Source organism: Lipotes vexillifer, unplaced genomic scaffold, assembly GCF_000442215.2.
Source record: "Lipotes vexillifer unplaced genomic scaffold, Lipotes_vexillifer_v1.1 scaffold104, whole genome shotgun sequence".
Classification (NCBI taxonomy): Eukaryota; Metazoa; Chordata; class Mammalia; order Artiodactyla; family Lipotidae; genus Lipotes; species Lipotes vexillifer.
The window spans coordinates 147,646-172,633 of record NW_006789458.1 but is presented as its reverse complement, the minus strand read 5'-3'; the positions used below and the strand labels follow the sequence as shown (position 1 = coordinate 172,633).

The 24,988-nt window shown below is 35.4% G+C and overlaps 1 protein-coding gene across 5 annotated transcripts in view; it reads left to right on the top strand.

Moving 5' to 3' along the window:
- RGS7 (regulator of G protein signaling 7) overlaps positions 1-24,988 on the top strand; it is a 615,580-nt gene that overhangs the window by 513,541 nt on the left and 77,051 nt on the right. For all 5 annotated transcript variants that reach the window (XM_007462619.1, XM_007462616.1, XM_007462617.1 and 2 more), the window contains 3 exons: positions 6,409-6,473; positions 7,351-7,427; positions 7,534-7,615. In XM_007462619.1, the coding sequence (XP_007462681.1) occupies positions 6,409-6,473; positions 7,351-7,427; positions 7,534-7,615 (224 nt within the window). The remainder of the gene's footprint in view (positions 1-6,408; positions 6,474-7,350; positions 7,428-7,533; positions 7,616-24,988) is intronic.

Genomic DNA, 24,988 nt, shown 5'->3' with positions numbered 1-24,988 from the left:
TTATGTCAAAAATGGTCCTACCTATTACTTCCTCTAGGAGTTTTATAGTATTCAGTATTCCATTTAGATCTCTAATAGATTGGTGTCTTGGATTCCTTTTATTTCTTTTCCTTCTCTGATTGCTGTGGCTCAGACTTCCAAAGCTATGTTGAATAAAAGTGTGGAAATCTTTGTCTTGTTCCTGATCTTAGAGGAAATGCTTTCAGTTTTTCACCATTGACTATGATGTTACCTGTTGGTTTGTCATATATGGCCTTTATTATGTTGAGGTACATTCCCTCTTTGCCCACTTTCTAGAGAGTTTTTATCATAAATGGGTGTTGAATTTTGTCAAAAGAATTTTCTGCATCTATTGAGATGATCATTTGTTTATTTTTGGTTTTATTGCCATTACTCTAGGAGATGACTCGAAAAAGATATTGCTGTGATTTATATCAAAGAGTGTTCTACCTATGTTTTCCTCTAATAGTTTTATACTATTCAGTCTTACATTTAGGTCTTTAATCCATTTTGGGTTTGTTTTTTGTATGGTGCTAAAGAAATTTCTAATTTCTTTTTTTACATGTAGCCGTCTAGTTTTCCCAGCACCACTTATTGAAGAGACTGTCTTTTCTCCATTGTATGTTCTTGCCTCCTTTGTCATAGATTAATTGACCATAGGTGCATGGGTTTATTTCTGGGCTTGCTATCATGTTTCATTGATCTATATTTCTGTTTTTGTGCCAGTACCATACTGTTTTGATTGCTGTAGCTTTGTAGTATAGTCGGAAGTCAGTGAGCCTGATTCCTCCAGCTCCATTTTTCTTTCTCAAGATTGCTTTGGCTATTCAGGGTCTTTTGTGTTGCAATACAAATTTTAAGATTTTTGTTCTAGTTCTGTGGAAAATGCCATTGGTAATTTGACAGGGATTGATTGAATCTGTAGATTGCCTTGTGTAATACAGTCATTTTGACAATACTGATTCTTCCAATTCAAGAACATGGTATATCTTTACATCTGTTTGTGTCATCTTCAATTTCTTTCATCAGTATCTCATAGTTTGGGGAGTACAGGTATTTTGTCTTCTTAGGTAGGTTTATTCCTAAGTATTTGATTATTTTTCATGCAATGGTAAATGCGATTGTTTCTTTAATTTCTCTTTCTGATCTTTTGTTGTTGTTGTATAAAAGTGGAACAGATTTCTGTGTATTAATTTTGTATCCTGCAACTTTACTGAATTTATTGATTACCTCTAGCAGTTTTCTGGTAGCATCTTTAGGATTTTCTATGTATAGTATCATGTCACCTGCAAACAGTGACAATTTTCCTTATTCTTTTCCAATTTGGATTCCTTTCATTTCTTTTTCTTCTCTGATTGCCATGGCTTGGACTTGCAAAACTATGTTGAAGAAAAGTGGTGAGAGTTGAAATCCTTGTCTTGTTCCTGATCTTAGAGGAAATGCTTTCAGCTTTTCACCATTGAATATGATGTTACCTGTAGGTTTGTCATATATGGCCTTTATTATGTTGAGGTATGTTCCCTCTATGCCCACTTTCTGGAGAGTTTTTATCATAAATGGCTGTTGAATTTTGTCAAAAGCTTTTTCTGCATCTATTGAGATGATCATATGGTTTTTGTTCTTCAAATTATTAATGTACTGTATCACACTGATTGATTTGTGGATATTAAAAAACCCTTGCACACCTGAAATAAATCCCATTTGATCATGGTTTATTATCCTTATAAGGTATTGTTGGATTCAGATGGCTAGTATTTTGTTGAGGATTTTTGTGTATATGTTCATCAGTGATATTGGCCTGTAGTTTTCTTTTTTTGTATTATCTTTGTCTGGTGTTGGTATCAGGGTGATGGTGTCCTCATAGAATGAGTTTGGGTGTTTTCCTTCCTCTGCAATTTTTTGGAATAGTTTCAGAAGGATAGATGTTAAACCCTCTCTAAATGATAGAATTTTCCTGTGAAGCCATTTGTTCCTGGCCTTTTGTTTGTTGTGATTCACAGTTTCAATTTCAGTGCTTGTGATTGGTCTATTCATATTTTCCATTTCTTCCTGATTCAGTCTTGGGAGATTGTACTTTCTACAAAATTGTCCTTTTCTTCTAGGTTGCCCATTTTATTGGTATATATTTGCTTGTCGTAGTGTCTTATGGTCCTTTGTATTTCTGTGGTGTCTGTTGTAACTTCTCCTTTTTCATTTCTAATGTTATTGATTTCAGTCCTCTACCATTTTTTCTTGATGAGTCTGGCTAAAGGTTTATCAGTTTTGTTTATCTTTTCAAAGAACCATCTTTTAGTTTCATAGATGTTTTCTATTGTTTTCTTAGTCTGTATTTAATTTATTTCTGCTCTCATCTTTATGTTTTCTTTCTTCTACTAACTTTGGGTTTTTTTAGTTCTTCTTTCTCTAGTTGATTTGGTATAGGTTTAGGTTGTTTATTTAAGATTTCCCTTGTTTCCTGAGGTAGGATTGTATTGCTATAAACTTCCCTTTTAGAACTGCTTTTGCTGCACCCCATAGGTTTTGGATCGTCATGTTTTCCTTGTCATTTGTCTCTAGGTATTTTTTAATTTTCTCTTTGATTTCTTCAGTGATCCATTGATTGTTTAGTGACATAATACTTCACCTCCACGTGTTTCTGGTTTTTTTTTTCTTGTGGTTGATTTCTAATGTCATGGCAATGTGGTCAGAAAAGATATTTGATATGATTTCAATTTTCATAAATTTATAGAGGCTTGCTTTGTGGTCCAGCATGTGTTCTATCTTAGAGAATGTTCCATGTGTACTTGAGAAGAATGTGTATTCTGCTGCTTTTGGATGGAATGTTTTATAAATATCAATTAAGGCCATCTAGTCTAATGTGTCATTTAAGGCCTTATTGTGTTTCCTTATTGATTTTCTGTCTGTGTGTTCTCTCCATTGATGTAAGTGAGGTGTTAAAGTCCCCCACTGTTATTCTGTTACTGTTGATTTTTCCTTTAATACTGTTAGCATTTGCCTTATATATTGAGATCCTCCTATGTTGGGTGAACATAAATTTGCAATTGTTTTGTCACCTTCTTGGATTCATCTCTTGATCATTATGTGTGTCGTTCTTTGCCTCTTGTAACAGTCTTTATTTTTACGTCTATTTTGTCTGATATGAGTGTTGCTACTCCAGCTTTTTTTTTTAATTCCATTTGCATGGAATATCTTTTTCCATCCCCTCACTTTCAGTCTGTATGTGTCCCTAGATCTGAAGTGGGTCACTTTTACACAGCATATATACAGGTCTTGTTTTTGTATCCATTCAGCCAGTCTATGCCTTTCTTTGTAGTAGTTAATCCATTTACGTTTAAGGTAATTATCGATATGTATGTTCTTATTGGCATTTTGTTAATTGTTTTTGATTTCTTTAGGTAGGTTTTTTTTCTTCCCTTCCTATTTTGTTCTCTTCTCTTGTGATTTGATGAGTATCTTTAGTGTTGTGTTTTATTATGTTTTTTCTTTTGTGTGTGTATCTATTGTAGATTTTTATGTGAGGTTCCCATGTGGTTTTTATTTAGCTATATATATATATTCATATACATATATATGTGTATATATATAAATATATATATATATATGATTTTTTCAAGTTTCTGGTCTCTTCAAATGCATTTCTAACATCCTGGATTTGTGCTCTCCTCATGATTGCTGGTTTTAATATCATATTTGCATGTGGATGATTTCCAACCTTTACTGTATGTTTGCCTTTACTGGTGAACTTTCCCATTCATAATTTTGTTTGTTTGTTTCGTTCTAGTTGTTGCCTCTTCTTTTCTGCCTAGAGAAATTCCTTTAGCATTTGTTGTAAAGCTGGTTTGGTGGTGCTGAATTCTCTTAGCTTTTGCTTGTCAGTAAAGCTTTTCATTTCTCCTCAAGTCTGAACGAGAGCCTTGCTAGGTAGAGTATTCTTAGTTATAGTTATTTTCCTTTCATCATTTAAATATATCATGTCATTCTGGCCTGAAGAGTTTCTGCTGAAAAATCAGCTGATAGCCTTATTGGGATTCCATTGCATGTTATTTGTTGCTTTTCCCTTGTTGCTTTTAGTATTTTCTCTTTGCCTTTAATTTTTGTTAGTTTGGTTAATATGTGTCTCTGCATATTCCTCCTTGGTTTTATCATGTATGGGACTCTCTGTGCTTCCTGGACTTGAGTGAATGTTTCCTTTTCCATGTTAAGGAAGTTTTCTCCTATTATCTGTTCAAATATTTTCCCAGGTCCTTTCCTCTCTCTCTTCTCCTTCTGAGACCCCTATAATGCAAATGTTGGTACATTTAATGTTGTCCCAGAGCTCTCTGTGACTTCATTCATTTTCATTCTTTTTTCTTTATTCTGTTCCATGGCAGTGATTTCCACCAATCTGCCTTCCAGCTCACTTGTCTGTTCTTATGCCTCATTTATTCTGCTAATTATTCCTTCTAGTATATTTTTCATTTCAGTTATTTTATTGTTCATCTCTGTTTTTTGTTCTTTGAATTATCTACCTCTTTGTTAAACATTTCTTTTATCTTCTTGGTCTGTGCCTTCATTCTTTTTCTGAGATCTTGGATCATCTTTATGATCATTACTACAAATTCTTTTTCAGGTAGATTGCCTATCTACACTTCACCTACTTGTTCCCCTGGGGTTTTATCTTGTTCCTTCATCTGGAACATATTTCTCTGCCATCTCATTTTGTCTTTCTGTTTGTGGTCTCTGTTCTGCAGGCTGCAGGATCGTACTTCCTCTTGCTCCTGGTGTTTGCCCCCTGGTGGTTAGGTTCTTCCAGGGACTTGTGCAGGCTTCCTAGGAGGAGAGACTGGTGCCTGCCCACTGGTGTGGGGAGCTGGGTGTTGTCCCTCTGGTGGGCAGGGCCATGTCAACAGGTGTGTTCAGAGGAGGCTGTGAGCTCAGGACAACTTTTGGCAGCCTGTCTGCTGATGGGTGGGGCTGTGTTCTCACCTTGTTGGTTGTTTGGCCTGAGGCATCCGAGTACTGGAGTCTGCAGGCTGTTGGGTGGGGTTGGGTCTCAGTGCCAAAATGGCAGCCTCCTGGAGAGCTCACACTGATGAATATTCCCTGGCCCTCCACAACCAGTGTCCTTGCCCTCACCATGTGCCACAGCCCACCCGTGCCTCCCCAGGAGACCCTCCAAGACTTGCAGGTAGATCTGGCCCAGGCTCCTGTGGAGTCACTGCTTTGTCCTGGATGCCAGGGCACATGAAACCTTGTGTGCACCCTTCAAGAGTGGCGTGTCTGTTTCCCCCAGTCCTGTGGATCTCCTGCACTCAAGTCCCCTGGCCTTCAAAGCCCAATTCTCTGGTGGTTCCTCCTCCTGATGCCAGACCCTCAGACTGGGGAGCCTGATGTCTGGCTCAGAAGTCTCACTACTGTGGGAGAACTTATGAGATATAATTGTTTTCCAGTTTGTGGGTTGCCCACCTGGTGGGTATGAAATTTGATAATATTGTGAAAACGCCCTTTCTCATTGTGGCTTCCTGTTTGTCTTTGGATGTAGAATATCTTCTTTGGTAGGTTACAGTCTTTTTTGTCAGTGGTTGTTCTGAAGATAGTTGTGATTTTGGTATTTTGTGAGAGAGCTCCAGTCCTTCTACTTCAACATCCTGTCTCCTCCCTTCTGAATGTCTTGATATTAACATGAGAGTCACTAATATTCCTGAAATCACTGAAGAAATTTGACTGTTCAATGGCAATGTTGCTGTCAACGTCCTCTTTCTATCTGTCATTTATCCTGTAAATCTGCCCAGATGGACTTTGCCTGGTAATGGAGAAGACAGAGTCCTCAAGGAAAATGGAATTAAAAGGTTATTGGATTATAGTTGGGTCAGATGTATACTCTCCTCTCTCCTAGTGACAAAATGACTGATTGATGATTGATCCTTGTGGAATGCAGCAAAGAAGATGCTAAGAAGCCTTCAGTTTATATTAATAAATTATTTCAGTTGACAGTAGAATACAGAAATAATTGAATGTGCAAATAGTGATTCCCTCTTCATGCAATTCTTTTTTTAAAAATCGTTTTATTTGTATATCCAGATTTTAACATTCATTTGATCTTTTATTGAAAAGGCTTTATTTTTTCCCCTTATATTTTGAGGAAGCTAAAATTGTGACAACTATTTAATGAAATAAAGGAAATGGTTACCAAGTTTCTAAACATATCTATTTTCTTATAACACCTTTTTATATTACTGCTATGTTTGAATTTCAGTAATGATGTTACAGATTACTTATTGTGTCCAAAAAAAGATAAAAAGAGAAAATTATAACTTGGGGAAAAATGACAAAGACCAACATGTCTTGGTTTATAATGCTCTATTTTTATTTTTAGTGTCTCAATGTAAATAAGCAGGTGAGAGATGATTGCTTTTTTTTCCTTTACAGCGGTTTACCTCTGCAAAAGAACAATGCAAAACAAAGCAAGGCTGGAACTAGCCGACTATGAAGCTGTAAGTACCAAGGACTTCCTTACAAAGAAAGGTATAAAATGAGCAAGAATAAGGCCTACGGTCATTTCTGGGCACTCTTAACTTTCTACATTCATGGATCTTAGGGATCAGATTTCCAGGGAAGGGCAGCATAATGATTTAACATATCCCTTACTTGCTTACTTCCTCTCATCATTCACACTGAGGATGGTGAAATTCTAAATACACAAACTCAGAGAAGAAGGAGGAAGCATATCTTATTTGCTAAAATTGACTTAAATGTAAAAACTTATATATATGTATATATATATATATATATATATATGTACTATATATAATGAAGATATCCAAACTTAGAGAATTATAGAGCATTTACACTGGGAAAATGGTTTTTGCAAAACCTTTATGTTGGTCACCATCAGCAGATTAAATTAATCTCATGTAGTTTGTTCAGATGGTTGCTGTGTTCTGATTTACTAAACTTGAAGCACTGTCTACAACTGGGTAGTAAGGGGCTGAGGGTTTACATTTTTCTCAGGAACTGGATAGACTGGTTGAATCAGTAATAGAGAGTATTGCTTTCCTGTTCCTCAGTAAAATGAGCACAGGAAAATCCAATGGATTAGTCTTGAGCACTTTTTTTATATAAGGTAAGTTTAGTATTTTTGATTTTTAGTTATATTCTCCAATATTAATATTCATAATAGGTTTTCCTGTGTCCTCCATGACTGTTAATATGAGTATTAGCTGCATTCAGTGAGCGTGACTTATCATTCCAAGTACACTTACTCCTTTAGAAATTCTGATTTGTTTTTTTGGTAAGTACATATGGTAGATAAACTAGAAGGGAGTAGTAAAGCTGAGCACCAGAATGTCTTCACCGTGGTATATTTTTCAGGAGAGCTTGGCCAGGCTGCAGAGGGCATTTGCTCGGAAGTGGGAGTTCATTTTTATGCAAGCAGAAGCACAAGCAAAGTGAGTCCTTGTGAGTTTTTTGGAAGATTTGTCCAAGTTGTGGCCTTTTGTCCAGAGAGGCACTACAATTAACACTACTTATTATTCATTGTTATGATATTAACAGAGTGGACAAGAAGAGAGACAAGATTGAAAGAAAGATCCTTGATAGTCAGGAGAGAGCATTCTGGGACGTACACAGACCCGTGGTAAGCAAGCGCACCAACGTTGTCTAACTTCATAATCTCAGCCTTTGGAAAGTAAAGGAAGAATGCAGAATGCAGTAACTCCATCACTTGTCCCAAAGTCTTGGTGAATTAGTTAAGAAAAGATTGCCACTTTTGTGTAAGATGACTAGAGTTCAATAGTATAATATTTTTTTAAACTATGCATTTTTCTAACATGGCATTACTTGCTTGCTCATTCTTTGCTTTTGAGGTGCTTGATACTTTCATACACTTGAAAGAAAGAAGACTGCAACAAAGCAGTTTTGCATGGCTTATGATCTACATTTTTATGGATTGATAGTAAAAGTATTAGTCAAAATGTTTTTCCTCCACTAATTTTTCTTTTTAAAACTTGCTAATAACCTGCTTTGAATGTCAGCTTTCATGGAAACATTTTAGGTGGCTCAGTTTCAGATCAGCTCATACTTCTAACGATGTAACTGGTCATTGAATCTACATACAGTAACTTAGCTGGTTTTCTTAAATAGTAATGTTAAACCATGTGAGTCAGAGTAACAGATAACAAATGTCCTTGATTAATACCAGAAAACTTTGTGTAAGGAATTAAACAATGGTTATGAGCATTCTTAAGAAAGCATGTCTACTCTCATATAGCATATTTTGATGCTAGGTCTTTGTTTTCTATATAGTTCTTTAAACACAGACCTAGAGAATAATATTTACATACTATTATTAAATAACAGGATCACAGCATGAGACAAATCAAGATTCTTTGAGAATATCTTAAAATTTTCCTCTCAACTACCTTTAGAAACAGACCAAAATAGGTCTGTTTTCCAAAGGTTTGTATATATATATCTGTATCTATACCTATATACATAGTTATGGATATATATTGATATATATTTAAATTTTAGATAGTAATGCACTTCTTAAATTTCATATGGAATTTTTTGAATTCAAAAAAATTAGAATTGAGATTTAACTGTCTTTCCTACTCAAAATTCAGCTTGAGTTTTATTACTCATGGTGTAAAGGATTGTGAGGCCACATGCATAAGTATTGCAAGGATATGAAGTAGGATTTCTCCTTGCTTGTTTGTTTGTTTTAAGCCATCTCTAGAAACTGGTTAATACATTATGTTCTCATGTTTCTCCACTTTATGCCCCTGGACATCTGGTGGCCTATCTCTAGCCTAGTTTAACCTTGATGGCCTATATCCTCCTGGCAACCCAAGAGGACTCACTCCATGCCGGTTCCCCTACACTGCCCACATCCATTCTATAGCAAAAACTCATGTTCTCCCAGCATGTCAACTGATCTCACCTCAACACACTCCCCTGCTCCATCCCCCAAGAATTACTCAGCCAATCCCTTGCCTTCTATGTGCCCTGTTGGAAGCAGAACCTGTTCACAGTTGTTTTTTGCTCTAACCAGTGTAAGTCAGGCTCCAGTCCTCTGTGTCTCCACAGAGCAAGAAGCACATATGAGTGCTCTCCAAGGGGTCCCCTGCTGTACCCCTCATTAGGCTTTCAATTAGAAAGTCATCCAAAGGAGCACCTGGAGGCAGAAACCACCCTGAAGCCATTAGTTCCATGTCCCTTATTCAATTTGTGGATGCTTATGAGTGGCTTTATATCACTTAAAATGAACATGTTATGCAATACTTGGTTATTGTTTATTTTCTAGAGGGAAAAAAATAGAGCTTTGGGTTATCTGTATGCCTCTGAGAATGGAATGCACCTAATCCAACCCTACCTTCAACTATTTATTTTTTACATTACAACTCTGTATCCCATTTAAAAAGAAAAAAATATTTTTGCGGTGGTCCCAGGTGCATGTGAAGTGATGACACTTGTCTGGAGGCCATGTCAGACACACAGGTCCTGCCTCGTATCTGGTTTTTAGAGTTCTGGGTCCTTAGTGAGAGTTAATACAGAGATGATGCTGGCAGGGACATTAGCAGCAAGACACTCCTATAAGAGCTTTTAATGGCTATTTCCCCAGCAAAATGCATAAGCTATATCTCTATTCATTGGCTGTAGTGTTAACTAAACAATGATAAGAAGAGCTTTCTAAGATAACTATACCTCCAAAAAGTGTCCTTATTTTTATTTTGGTTTTGAAAAAGTCTTATTACGAAAATATGAACACACTACTACAAGTTGTTAAACTGTAGAAATTAATATTCTCATTAGAATAAAAATCTCTACTCAGATTTAATAGATTCATAACACAATTTATATTTTCCTGGACTGCTTTAGCTTTATTACTATATAAAGTATCTTTATTTTCAAAAAACAGAAATGAAGTTATCCTATCAGTACTATTTGTTGAATTTTTTTCATTTTATTTCTTCTTGCATAATCCTACTGTTAAACCTTTCCAAAAAATGTAGAAGAGAGCAATTAATCCTTATAAATCTTTTACTAATTCAAGTAAAGGTGATGTGCTACATTGCATTTTGTTTGGTTTGCTTTGATTTGATCTGGCTTGATGCTGCCATTTATTTAGTTAAAATAGGTTGGAAACCATTAGCCAGAAGTGTAGTAGGGAAGAGGAAATCTCAAAAAGAAGCTCAGAATCTTTAAAGTATATTTAAATTTAATGTAAAATATTATATTACATGAACTTAGAGATGTAGAAAATATATGCAGTGTGTTTTAGTTTTTTTAAATGCCGTCACTTAACGCAGTATACTCATTTTATTGCATTTAATACCTTTTTGAAATAAATTTAGCTTCTTTAAGCATGTCCGTGTTTACTCCAGAAAAAAAAATTAAGGTCATAACACTGAAAAGGACTCTTCAGTTATCAAGGACTCCAGATAGAATTGCCACACACTAACTACTCAAGATGATAGTAGAGGAAATAAACCAAATTGTAGCAAATGTCAAAAATAATTTGGGATTTGGGTTAACTTGTGTATTTAGTGTTTTGATACTTTTATGAAGCCTCTTCAAGGGCTAATGGATTCTTAGTCTATATTAATTGAATTTGAGCAACTAGTTAAATTGAAGTAAAAATTCTGTTTGTCACACTGCTGAAGGGTTTCATTGATACTAACTTCCTAGTACTTGTTTTAATATTATCAGATCATGGTCTTTTGAAGAGCAGGAGTTTGTCTGAAATTTTATATACATTTTTGTAAAATTTTCTTTGAATAAATTAGTTTGGAGCAGTCTGGTGAAGCGTGTGTGTGTGCACACGCACACAAAAATACATTAAAATTTGGAGTTTAAAAGTGTCTGAAGAAGAGGTTATAGATTTTCATAAAAAGTTTAAGGAGTTCCATAAGATTCAAAGTTTTTGTAACCTATTGAGTTATATCAGAGAGATTCTGAAGCCCAATAATAGAAAGGAGCAATGAGATTCTTAAAATACAATCATCATGGAGCAAAAAAAGAAGTCCAGTCGACTGGCCTTTCAAAATAGAATGGTGTTGATGCTCTGGGTCCGAGGGGTGAAGAGCAACCAAACTTGTTCCACACAGCCCTGCTATGGAGCCAGTTTATATCCTTTGCACAGACTGTTTTTGTTTTGTTTGTCTGTTACATTTTTTTGGCTTTATTGAGGTGTAATTGACAAACTAAATTGTAAGATATTTAAATTTTACAATATGGTGATTTTTTTATACGTATTCATTGTGAAAGGTTTCCCACCATTGAGTTAACACCGACTGAGTGTTGATCTAGGGAATTTAAGCCAATTTAATTCTGGGCACATTCAGATATGTGCACTGCAAGGTGGAGTCAGTATAGAATGAATCACCTTTCCTCTCACCTTGGAAATCCACAGTGACCTGGTGGGAGCACTGAGACAGTACTTTGAGAGAGTACTGTGGGGGTACATTATTTATACCACAAACTATAAAGCACAAGACCACAATTATAAATATTCTTGCAGATACACTATGACAGGCACCACCTTGACACATTTTTTTTTTCAAAGAAGATGTTGGGGGTAGGAGTTTATTAATTAATTTATTTATTTTTGCTGTGTTGGGTCTTCGTTTCTGTGCGAGGGCTTTCTCTTGTTGTGGCAAGCAGGGGCCACTCTTCATCGCGGTGCACGGGCCTCTCACTATCGCGGTCTCTCTTGTTGCAGAGCACAGGCTCCAGATGCGCAGGCTCAGTAGTTGTGGTTCACGGGCCTAGTTGCTCCGTGGCATGTGGGATCCTCCCAGACCAGGACTGGAACCCGTGTCCCCTGCATTAGCAGGCGGATTCTCAACCACTGTGCCACCAGGGAAGCCCTTGACACATTTTTATTGGGGGTTGGAGGGAACCTGGTATTTGGTCAAGGTACAGGTCTTTTTAAATTTTTTATTGAAGTATAACATACATACTAGAAATTCAAACCAAAATCTTAATGAAATAGTACCTCACACTGGTTAGAATGGCTGTTCTAAAAAGAGAAGACGTAACAAGTGTTGGTGAGGATGTGAAGCAAAAGTAATTCTTGTGCACTGGGAATCCTTGGTGGGAATGTAAATTGGTACAACCACTATGGAAACAGTATGGAGGTTTCTCAAAAAATTAAAAATAGAATTCCACTTCTGGGTATTTATCCAAAGTAAATAAAAACACTAACTTCAAAAGATATATGCACCCTCATGTTCAATGCAGCATTATTTACAATAGCCAAGACATAGGTGTGACCTAAGTGTCCATTGATGGATGAATGAATTTAAAAAATGTGGGACACAGGCATACCAGCGATATTGTAGGTTCAGTTGCCGACCACCTACAAAATTTTGGTGGTGTATATAAAAGTTGTGTTTACATGATACTGTAGTCTATTAAATGTTCAGTAGCATTACATCTAAAAAACAATGCCTAATTTTAAAATACTTTGTTGCTAAAAAATGCTAACCAACATTAGAACCTTCAGCAAGTCATAGTAATAACATCAAAGATCACAGATCACCATAACAAATATAATAATAATGAAAAAGTTTGAAATATTGTGAGAATTACCAAACTGTGATTCAGAGACACAGAGGGAGCAAATGCTGCTGGAAGAATGACGCTGACAGACTTACTTGGGTTGCCACAAATCCCTTCAATTTGTAAAATGGTGCAATATCTGCAAAGCACAATAAAGAGAAGTGCGATAAAATGAGGTGTGCCTGTATGTATGTATGTGTTTGTGTATATATTTGTACATACATATACACATATATAATGGAATATTATTCAGCTATAAAACTAATGAAATCTTGCCATTTGTGACAACGTAGGTGGAACTTGAGGACATTATGCTAAGTGAAATAAGTTGACAGAGGATGACAAATACCATATGAGGTCACTTATATGTAGAATCTGAAAAACAAACTCATAGATACAGAAACAAACAAACTCATACAAACTGATTTGTGGTTGCCAGAGCCACGGGGTTGGGAGGGTGGGAGAAATGATGTGAAGGGGGTGAAAAGGTACAGACTTCCAGTTATAAAAGAAGTAAGTCCTGGGGATGTAATGTACAGCATGTTGACTATAGTTAATAATACCTAAGTGTATATTGGAAAGTTGCTAAGACAGTCGATTTAAAAAATATGCATCACAAGGAAAAAATTTATAACTGTGTGGTGATGGATGTTATCTAGACTTATTGTGGTGATCATTTTACAATATAAACAAATATTGAATCATTATATTGTACACCTGAAATGAATATAATGTTATATGTCAATTATATCTCAATAATATATTTTTTTAATTTTTAGATTTTATTTTGGGTCTTTGTTGCTGTGCACGGGCTTCTCATTGCAGTGGCTTCTCTTGTTGCAGAGCACAGGCTCTAGGCACGTGGGCTTCAATAGTTGCAGCACACAGGCTTCAGTAGTTGTGGCACACGGGCTTCAGTAGTTGTGGCACATGGGCTTAGTTACTCATAGGCATATGGGATCTTCCCAGATCAGGGATCAAACCTGTGTCCCCTGCATTGGCAGGTGGATTCTTACCACTGCACCACCAGGGAAGTCCTGCTCAACAATAATTTTTTAAAGTATAACATACATACAGAAAACTACACAAAGCATAAGTGCACAATGAATTTTCATGAAATGAACACAGCCAAATCACCAGGATCCCAGAGCCCTACTAGTGACCATTCCAGTCACTACTCCCTAGGTCAACGGTAACTTCTCATAGCATAGATAAATTTGCCTACTTTTAATCTTTATATAAATGGAATTATTAATATCACTCTTTTTATATTCAACGTCTTTTGAGATTCTTTCATATTATTGCATGTAGTTGTAGTTTGTTTATTCTCATTACTGTATTAGTATTCTATTATGTGAGAGTAGAGGATTTTATTATATACTGATGTTAAATTAACTTCCACAGTGTTACTACTCCATTATTTTATCCATAATTTTGATATTCAATTTATTATTTTCACTAACTTGTTAGGTTCATGATTCAACTTAAGTTACTCCAGACTTTTGTTTATCACACAAAACCATCAACTCAATCTCTTTAGGTTCAAAAGCAATGCAGACCTCAAAATAAAATAGAAAAACAGGGTGAATGATAGTGTATCATATGGTATTATATATAATAAAAGAGTAATCTTTTGTATATATAGAACTCATATATCAATGAGAAAATGTCAAAGAAGTAAAAAATGTAATGGAAAACATTTATATTTTTACCTATTAAGTTTGCAAAGAATTTTTAAAAGGTAATATCATAACCATATATTTGCATACAATCTTACCATCTTAGGTCCAAAGGCCCATTGTAATTCTTTGTTTGTTGGGAGAGGCATAAGTAAGTAGATAGGTAGGTAGCTGGATAGATAGGTAGATAGATAGATGATAGATAGATAGATAGATAGATGATAGATAGATAGGTGATAGAAAGATAGAGGAACAGGCAGACGTGTAGAAAAAAGATTGAAAAGATATATACACAAATATCAACAATAGTTATTTATGAATGTTTAAATTCTGTTGATTTTCTTCCTTTTGCTAATCTGTTTTAAAATTAAAATTTAATGAATGTTTAGATATACAGCAAGAAAAATCAATAACAGTTTTAAAAAGTGAATCAGGACTTCCAGTCCAGCATATAAAGAACTTGGAAGTTGTCACTCCCATTCTCACAATAAGAAAAAAAGCTGAATAAACTGAAAATCAACAATTTTTCTTAGATTCATCTCAGAATGAGGTCACTGGGCAAAATACTGTTAGTCCCCAAAACTGGAGAGACAGGCAAATACAACTTACCAGAACAGAAGCCCAAGAGCAGAAACCTCTGAGGAACCAATGCTGGGGTAAGAAATCCTAAACTGTAATCGACAAATTGCTGGAAGTTCAGAGTAGACAGACTTGAGCTGAGTCTTAAGGAGACACCACACATTTTTGTGAGTTTTACCTCCAGGTACCCTACCAGATTCTCACAGTGAAGTTTGAAGAAAAATCCCTTTGTACATATCTCAGGGGAAGGGGAAGAGAAACTATTTTGAAATACACTCAGGATATTCTCTTCTTCTTAACAAGACCTGTCTTTAAGAGAAACTGATCAGGGTTGTACCAAAGCCACAACATGAGGGAAGGGAAATACCCAACTTCAACCCTGGTCTTACCAAAATGAGGGGAAAAAAATCTGAGAGGAATTTGTAAAGGTCACAGCCCTGGGGCACAGGCTCACTAAAAGATTGAGACCTAATCACAGGACTATAGGATGCTTTCCCTCTCCCTACACCTTACCACAACATTAACAAAGCCTAAATAACAAGAGAGAATTGCAAAGGAAAGAACTGCACATCTCAGGCCTTACTTAAGAAGCCTCAGGGAAACCCAAAGACAACTGGGAAGACAAAAACAAGGAAACCAGATGAAAGTTTAGCCTCTGATACAGCAAAAGAAAACAATAAATACAGCCTACCCCTAGCCAGATATACATAAAACCACACAATAAACACCTATTTATCTCAGTTTCTTTTACCCAGTACATCATGTCTGGCTTTCAATAAAAAACTGCACATACAGTAAAAGAAAATAAAAACAGCTCAGAGACACATTAAGCATCAGAATCAGACTCAAATATGGAAGAAATGTTGAAATTATCAAACCAAGGACTTGAAACAAGTAAGTATGATGAATGTGCTAATGGAGGAAGTGAACAGCATAAAAGAATAAAGAATAGAGGTACAATATAAGCAGAAGCACAGAAACTCTAAGAAAGAATCAAAAGGAAATGTTAGAATAAAAAATACCATAACATAAATGAAGAATGCCTTTGATATGCTCATCAATAGACTGGACATGGCCAAGCAGATGGTCACTGAGCTTGACGAAATGTCAATAGAAATTTCAAAAACTCAAGTGCAAAGAGGAAAAAGAGATTGAAAAAGACAGAATACCCAAAAGCTGTGAAATAATTACTAAAGGTGTAACATACATATAATAGGAATACCAGAAAGAGAAAGGAAGAGAAGAAATATCTGAAGCAGTGATGACCAATAGTTTCCAAAAATTAATACCAAACTGAGAACCGGAGAATACCAACCAGAGTAAATATCAAAAAATCTAAACCTAAGCATATCACATTCAAAGTGCAGAAAATGAAGACAAAGTGAAAATCTTGAAAGAAGCCAGAGGAGCAAGATGATTAACAATTGCATCAGACTTCTCTTTAGAAATCATGCAAGCAAGAGAGAAGAGTGAAATATTTTGTGTTGAAAGAAAAAAAAAAAACCTTAGAATTCTATATCCAGCAAAATTATCCTCTATAAGTGCAAGAGAAATGAAGACTTTCTCAGACAAACAAAAAATGGGGGGGGCTTCCCTGGTGGTGCAGTGGTTGAGAATCTGCCTGCCAATGCAGGGGACACGGGTTCGAGCCCTGGTCTGGGAAGATCCCACATGCCGCGGAGCAACTAGGCCCGTGAGCCACAATTACTGAGCCTGCGCGTCCAGAGCCTGTGCTCGGCAACGGGAGAGGCCACAACAGTGAGAGGCCCGCACACCATGCTGAGGAGTGGCCCCCACTTGCCGCAACTGGAGAAAGCCCTCGCACAGAAACGAAGACCCAACACAGCCAAAAAAAAATTAAAAAAAAAAAAAAAATGGGGGAATTTTTCATCAGGAGACTTATCTTGCAAGAAATGCAGAGAGAATGTCTTCAGAAAGAAAGAAATGACATAGGCCAGAAACTCAGATCTATTTTTTATTCTTAATTTAAAATAGTTCAAATAATAATAGCAACAGTGTATTCTGTGATTATAGATTAAGGGTAAGTGGAATGAATGACAGCAGTGTTATAAGAAGGGAGAAGGAATTGGGAATAATCTATGATAATACTACTTGAATGGAGTAGTATTGTGTTATAAGAAGGGAGAAGGAATTGGGAATAATCTATGATAATACTACTTGAATGGAGTAGTATTGTGTTATAAGAAGGGAGAAGGAATTGGGAATAATCTATGATAATACTACTTGAATGGAGTAGTATTGTGTGATTTGAAAGAGTAGTTGGATTAGATGTAAATGTATATTGCAAACCCAAGGGCAACCACTTAGAAAAGTTTAAAATGAAGTAGAATTGATATGTTAAGAGAGGAGGAAAAAAATGGAATTGTAAAAATTCTCAATCAAAATCATAGAGGGCAGAAAAATTAAGAAAAGAAAAAGAAACTGAGCAATGATGACAAATATCAATAGAAAACAATAAAAAATATGGTAGATATTAATCCAGCTATAAAAACTATCACTTTAAACAGCAGTGGCCTAAATATACCAATTAAAAGGCAGAGATTGTCAGAGTGAATAAAAAAGACCTAATTATGTATTAAGAAACTCACCTTAAATATAAAGACAGAGGTACAGACTAAAAGTAAAGTAAAGCAATGGAGAAAGTAAAGGGATGCTAACACTAGTCAAAAGATAGGTGGAGTAGCTATATTAATTTCAGATGAAGCCAGCTCCAGACCGAGGAGAATTATCAGAGATGAGGAGCAACATTATGTAATGATAAAGAGATCAATTATTCATGAAGACATAATGTGTCAAATTATGACGTAATGTGTGTGCACAACAGAACATCAAAACATGGGACAAAAACTGATAAGAACTGCAAGGAGACATAGATGAATACACCATTATAGCTGTAGTCTTAAACACACCTCTGTCAGCAGTTGACCAATCTAGCAGGCAGAAAATCAGTAAGGACATAATTGAACTGAAGAGCACCATCAATCAACTGGATTTAATTGATATCATAAAATACTTCATCCAATACAGCAGAATACACCTTCTCCTCAAATTCCCATGGAACACACTAAGAGAGACCACATTCTGGGCCACAAAACACACCTTACTAAATTTAAAAGGTTTTTAATAGAAATTATATGAAGTATTCCCAGACCACAGTGGAATTAAACTAGATATCAATAACAGAAACATAGATGGAAAACCACAAAATACTTAGAGTTAAGCAACACACTTCTAAATAACGTATGAGTCAAAAAGAAGTTTCAAGAATAATTTTAAAATATTTCAAACTAAATAAAAATACATGTTATCTAAATTTGTGGATGCAGTGAAAGCTGTGCTTGGAAATTTATACATATATGCATTGATGCATATGTTAGAAAACTCTAATAAAACTCAATAAACTTTTATGTTAGAAAATTAGATAAACAAGGGCAAATTAAATCCAATTAAGCAGAAGAAAAGAAATAAGAATTAGAGCAGAAATTAATAAAATTGAAAACAGAAAACTGATAGAGAAATACAATCTGATAGAGAGCTGGTTGTTGGAAAAAATCAGTAAAGTTGATGAGCCTCTAGTCAGAGAGTGGACACAAGTTACTAATATCAGAAATAAAAGAGGGACCATTACTACTGATCCCATGGACATTAAAATAAGAAAGGAATATTGTAAACAACTCTATGCCCACAAATATGAAAACCTACATGAAATGGACAAACTCTTTGAAAGGCACAATCTACCAAAACTCACCAAGAAAACAGTTAATATAAATACGCCTACATGTATAAATGAATAAGCCTGTATCTATTATTAAAGATAACAGTCTATTCAACTAAATAAATTGAATCTATAAGAAATACCCTTCCAAAATAGAAAGAAACAGCCCAGATTAGTTCACTGATGAATTCTAGCAAACATTTACAGGAGAAATTATACCAATTCTTTACAATTTTTCCTGAAAATAGCAGAGGGGCTACTTCCTAACTCAATCTAGGAATCCAGCATTACCCTAATACTCAAACCTAACAAAGTCATTGCAAGAAAGGCAAACAATTTCTCTCATGAACATAGGTGCAAAATTTTTCAATGAAGTATGAGTATATCACATCCAACAATGTATAAAAAGAAGTATATGCCACAACCAAGTGGGATTTATTCCAGGTATACAAGACTAGTTCAACATTCCATAGGCAACAGGCTAAAAATCCTATGCTCATATCAATTTGACAAAATCCAAGACCCATTCAAAGATAAAAATTTTCAGCAAATTAGGAATAGAGGGGAACTTCCTCAACTTGATAAAGCACATTTACCAAAACGCTACAGCTAACATCATACTTAATTGTGAAATACTAGATGATTTCCCTCTGAGTTTAGGAACAAGGCAAGATGTTCCTTCTCACCACTCCTATTCAATATCTTACTGAAGGTCCTAGCTTATATAATGACAAGAAAAGGAAACTGAACATACATAGATTGGGAAGGAAGAAATAAAACTGTCTTTGTTCACAGATGATATGATGGTCTATGTAGAAAATACCAAGGAATCAACAACCACAGCAACAAAACTCCTAGAATTAATAAGTAATAATAATAAAGTTGCAGGATATAAGGTTAATACACAAAAGTCAACTGATTTCTTATATATTAGCAATGAACAATTGGAATTGGAATTTAAAAACACAATACCATTTCATTAGCGTTTAACAAAACGTTAAATGCTGTTAGATATAGATATAAGTCTAACAAAATATGCACAAGATTTATATGGGGGAAAATACTGAAAGAATTTCAATATTTTCTGAAAAAAATGTTTTAAATCAAAATAAATGGAGGGATATTCCATGAATGGAGATAGGAATACTTAATATTGTCAAGATGTTAGTTCTTCAATATTAGATCTATAGATTTAACACAATCCAAATCAAAATCCCAGCAAATTATTTTGTGGATATTGACAAACTTATTCTAAAGTTTATGGAAAGGACGAATGACACAGAATAACACAATACTGAAACAGAATAACAAAGTAAGAGGACTAATACTATCTGACTTCAAGACTTACTATAAAAGCTACTGTAATCAAAACAGTATAGTACTGTTAAGAAAATAGGCAAATACATCAGTTGAATAGAATAGAGAGCCCAGAAATAGACCCACACAAATATAGTCAACTTATATTTGACAAAGGAGCAAAACAGCTCAATGGAGAAAGGATAGTCTTCCCAACAAATAGTGCTGGAACAACTGAAGATCCACATTCAAAAAAAGAGGAAGAAAATGAACCTAGACACAGACCTTATACCTTTTAAAAATATTACCTCAAAATGGATCATTCACCTAAATGTAAAATGTTAAACTAAAAATTCTTAGAAAATAACATAGGAGAAAATCTAGATGATTTTTGGTTTGGTGATATGTTTTTAGATTCAACATCACAGGCATGAAAGAAAAAAGTGATGTCAGTTTATTAAAATTAAAACTTTTGGCTCTCTGAAAGACACTGTTAAGAAAATGAGAAGACAAACCACAGACTGGGAGCATAATATCAAAACAAACAAATAACTGAAAATGGACTAGTATCCAGAATACACAGAGAATTCTTAAAGCTCAACAATGAGAAACAACCAATTAAGAATGGACAAAAGATCTGAATAGACACCTCACCAAATAAGATATACAGATGACAAATAAGTATATGAAAAGATGTTCAACATCATATATCACTAGGACATTTCAAAGTAAAACAATGAAGGCACCACAACCCACCTATTGAAACAGTCAAAATCCAAAACACAGACAACACCAAATGCTGGTGAGAATGTGGAGCAGAAGGAACTCTCATTCATTGCTGGTGGGAATGCAAAATGGTACAGCCACTTTGGAAGACAATTTAGCAGTTTCCTACAAAACTAAACATACTCTTACCATGTGATACAGCATTCATACTCCATGATATTTACCCAAATGAGTTGAAAACTCTTGTCTATACACAAAACTGCACATTAATGCTTATAGAAGCTTCATTCATAATTGTCAAGACTTAGAAGCAACCAAGATGTTCTTCAATAGGAAACCGTGCTACACTTATACAGTTAAATATTTTTTCAGCAATAAAAAGAAATGAGCTATCAAGCCACAAAAAGACATGGAGGAACCTTAAATTCATAGTGCAAAGCTAAAGAAGCCAATCTGAAAAGGCTATACAATTCCAAATCTATGACATCCTAGAAAAGGCAAAATTATAGAGACAGGAAAAATATCAGTGGTTTTTAGATTTTGAGAGAGGCAAGGTAGAGCATAGGACATTTTAGGGGCAGTGAAACTATTCTATAGGATACTGTAATGGTAGATACATATCATTATACATATGTCAAATCTCATAGAATTTACAACACAAAAAGTGAACCCTAATGTTAACTATGTACTTTAGTTAATAATAATGTATCAATATTGGCTCATCAATTATAACAAATGTGCTACACTGATGTAAGATGTTACTAATAGGGGAAACTAGAGATGGGGCAATTCTCTGTACTTTCTGTCCAATTTTTCTGTAAACCTAAAATGGCTCAAAGAAGTCTATTTTTTTTTAAAGTTTAGATTTTTAAAAAAGTGAAACAGAGAGCATATCACAGGAGGTGTAATGAGCCCAACAAAATCTCTGACCACAAGGACACACCAGTGTCATATGGTATCAGCAGATAAAAATAAATTTTATTTGCATAATATCAACCAGGTCCATCCTTGCAGAAAATTTGTTGGTCCTTTCACTGTGTGTCTTTGTACACTCTATAGTCATGACCTTGAAATAGAATAAAATGAAGCCTACTTATTGGTCTTCTGTTTTATTCAGTGTGCTTGGTTTTTATTTTCCTTTTGTGGTAGATACATTATTGACACAGAGTGGTAAAAAGCAGAGTCCCCCCAAATGACTTGCAGACATTTTTTTTTAATCTCTTTGAAGGATCAAGCTAATGCTGCATATGAGACATATTTTTCTCCCAATACTATTTGTTGGGAAATTCTGCCAATGGTTTCTCCTGGATGGGAATAAATACATTCAAAATACTACTTCAGAGACTGAGAAAAATTCAAAATTCTGTTTCTCAAGGATTAGATGTACTACTGTAATAGGTACACCTCACATGTTATTTTGAGGCATGACCATACATTAAGTGTGCACCTTAAACAAACAAGTACACCATAAGATTTCATTGCCCCTGTGGAATACATTTTTCTAAATATACTAGTAATAGGAGAGTTGTTTAGCAAGAAAAAATGTAATAAAATAAAAGCATTAAATTTCTTTGATTTTCATTGAAAAAATATATGCGTTTTTTTTATTGACTCATTAATTTAGTATATCTTTCAATCAACATTTATAGAAGTGTGCTGCACTAAAAGCTAAAAACACAAAGATGAATAAAACACTGTCACTGTGATTGAGGAACTCTAGCCTGGGGATGAATGAATGGAGACTTAGATGGACAATTATCATGTAGATACTATGATGAGATTTATAATAGAGCTATGAATACAGTGGCCTGGAAAGTACAGGAATGACTGAAGTAATTAGTTATGATTATCCCTAGGAAAAAAAAAAGACTTAAGGGAACAGGAATCTTTTTCTTATATATGAAAGGCTGTCAAATATAGGGGGCGGGGGTGACCTAAATATGCTGAATGAAAACGGTATGGTATATGCCAGTGATTATAAAGTAACTTTATTTTAGGCTCCCATTTTCTGCTTTAAATTCACTCTATGATGCTAGTTCTTCCCACGGACCTGGTCACAAACTTCTATGGGCCCATGATTTCTTTGGTCACTGTCTTGTGAAACATTCTATAATGACAGTAAATCCCCAAATGTAGTATTGATTAAATATGCAGTTGCAAGGCATAATCAAACTGCATACCTAATTTAAGAGTGAGTCTTCTTTTTCCCAAGGTTCCACACATGGAAAAGTGGGCAGTTGTTGGTTTCTTCTGTCTTTTCCCATCTAGCATATTTACTCCTTGTTCCCATCTCACTAACCATGGTTTCTGATATGTCCAGAGATAGAATGGAAGGGGCTGGAGAAGTTGGGACCAGCAGTCTTCTTGCTTGCTATGATAATTGAGCTTTGGTGCTCCCTGGGTTAGGCAGAAGTGGAAGGCACCATTCTCTTGTGGGTGCTTTTGTAGGCCCTTGGCTGACCACATCCCTGTCTCTGGGAATTTCTCCCTTGCAGCTGTCTTTGATTAGGGAGAATGGATCTCTAGTTTGGCTAGTTACATAATTTTTACTCATCCCCTAGGGATCCAGTAATATCTATTGCTTTTCTTTACTGTCGCTTCACCCCTCCAGGAAGCCCTCTTGGAAAGGAACCTGAGAAGCCCCATGCCAGCTAACTCTCATCTGAATTACAACTGGCCCTCTAGAAGCCCATATTCGTTGTCCCAGTGAGCCCTAGGAGTAATTCACTTCCCAAACTTCGCTCTCTATTTTGCTGCTACAGGCTCACTCATCAGCCGCTTGCGTTCATTGTCTTGATATGGTGCCATCACCAATCAACTGTGTCCCTCACAGTGAAGGAGACACATCATTAAAAGCCCTTATCTCCTGGCTTGGACAGAGAGAAAGCAAAACTTACAGAAGACTTCTCTCCTAGAGTCCCCTCCTCATCTATGACTCCTGATTCTGCCCACTCAACCCCAGAGTCAGCAAGGGATTTAAGAACTGATAGAACTGATGAGAACAGACAAGCTTGCCTTTTTCTTATTCTCAGGAGTAAAGGGTTTATTTACTGTTCTACTATCAACTATGATGCTGGCAGAAGGATTTTCACAGATCAGTGAGAGGGTTAAGGATTGTCTGCTTCTTGGCCTTCTATTTGAATTTTCTATCACTTGCATAAAATGTGACTTAGCTGAAACTTCCACTTTCAAAATCCTACTACATTTGGAAGTTACTGAGAGCATATCTATCTATTTAGATCAAGTTAAAATTTTGCTTTCATTAATTCTGCAAATTAAAAAAGTAAACTATAGCTATATTCTATAAATACAAAAAAAGTATATCATGTGTATTATCCAGGCAGGAACAAAAAGGTTAGCTACATGCAATCAAAATTTAGTCTATGCCACAAGACAGTGAAACAGCATGTATATAATTTAGGGAAGTAGGGAATGTACTTAGGCAACTTGTCTTCCATGTACAGTGGAAATATAGAAACTCTCAGGTATAATTTAAACTATTACTCTATTACCCAAATCACTTTATTAAGGAAAAAGAATCTTACTTGAGAACTTCCTCCAACTGACCAAAGGTAAATCCAATAAATAATTAAAATATGTGAAAGTCATAATCCAAAAGACTTGTGGTAAACAATGGAAATCATTTACATTTTTATTAAGTATGCAATAAATAAAACCTCATGATAGTGGTAGAATAGATAGCTCTGAAATGAATAGAGATATATTTATGTTCTTGATATATAATAAAAGCTTTTGGTAGAAAACATCACACATTAGTGAGGATGAGATAGATTAGTCAACAAATGCTCTCAAAAGAAGTTATTCTGAGGAAAAATATAATTTCTTGCCCTATTCTCCACATTAAAACACATTGAAAATTGATTTAAAAGCAATTCTTTTTTAGAAAGGAAAAAGAAGAAGCAAAGAAAGAAATCTATAGAAAAAAAGAAAAATCCTATTCAAAAATAGAGGTTTAGGGACTTCCTTGGTGGCACAGTGGTTGAGAATCTGCCTGCCACTGCAGGAGATGCCAGTTTGATCGCTGGTCCAGGAAGATCCCACATACCGCTATGCACCTAAGCCCGTGTGCCACAACTACTGAGCCTGTGCTCTAGAGCCCACGTGCCACAACTACTAAGCCCTTGCGCTGCAACTACTGAAGCCCACATGCCTAGAGCCCATGCTCCACCACAAGAGAAGCGACCGCAATGAGAAGCCCACGCACCACAATGAAGAGTAGCCCCCGCTCACCGCAACTAGAGAGAAAGCCCGTGCGCAGCAATGAAGACCCAACACAGCCAAAACAAACAAACAAATAAACAAATAAACAAAAGAAAGAGCAAAAATAGAGGTTTACATTTAGCTAATGTTAGAGTAGGGGAAACTTCATGCCTAAAGACAGCAGAAGAAATCATGAAGATAAATGTCA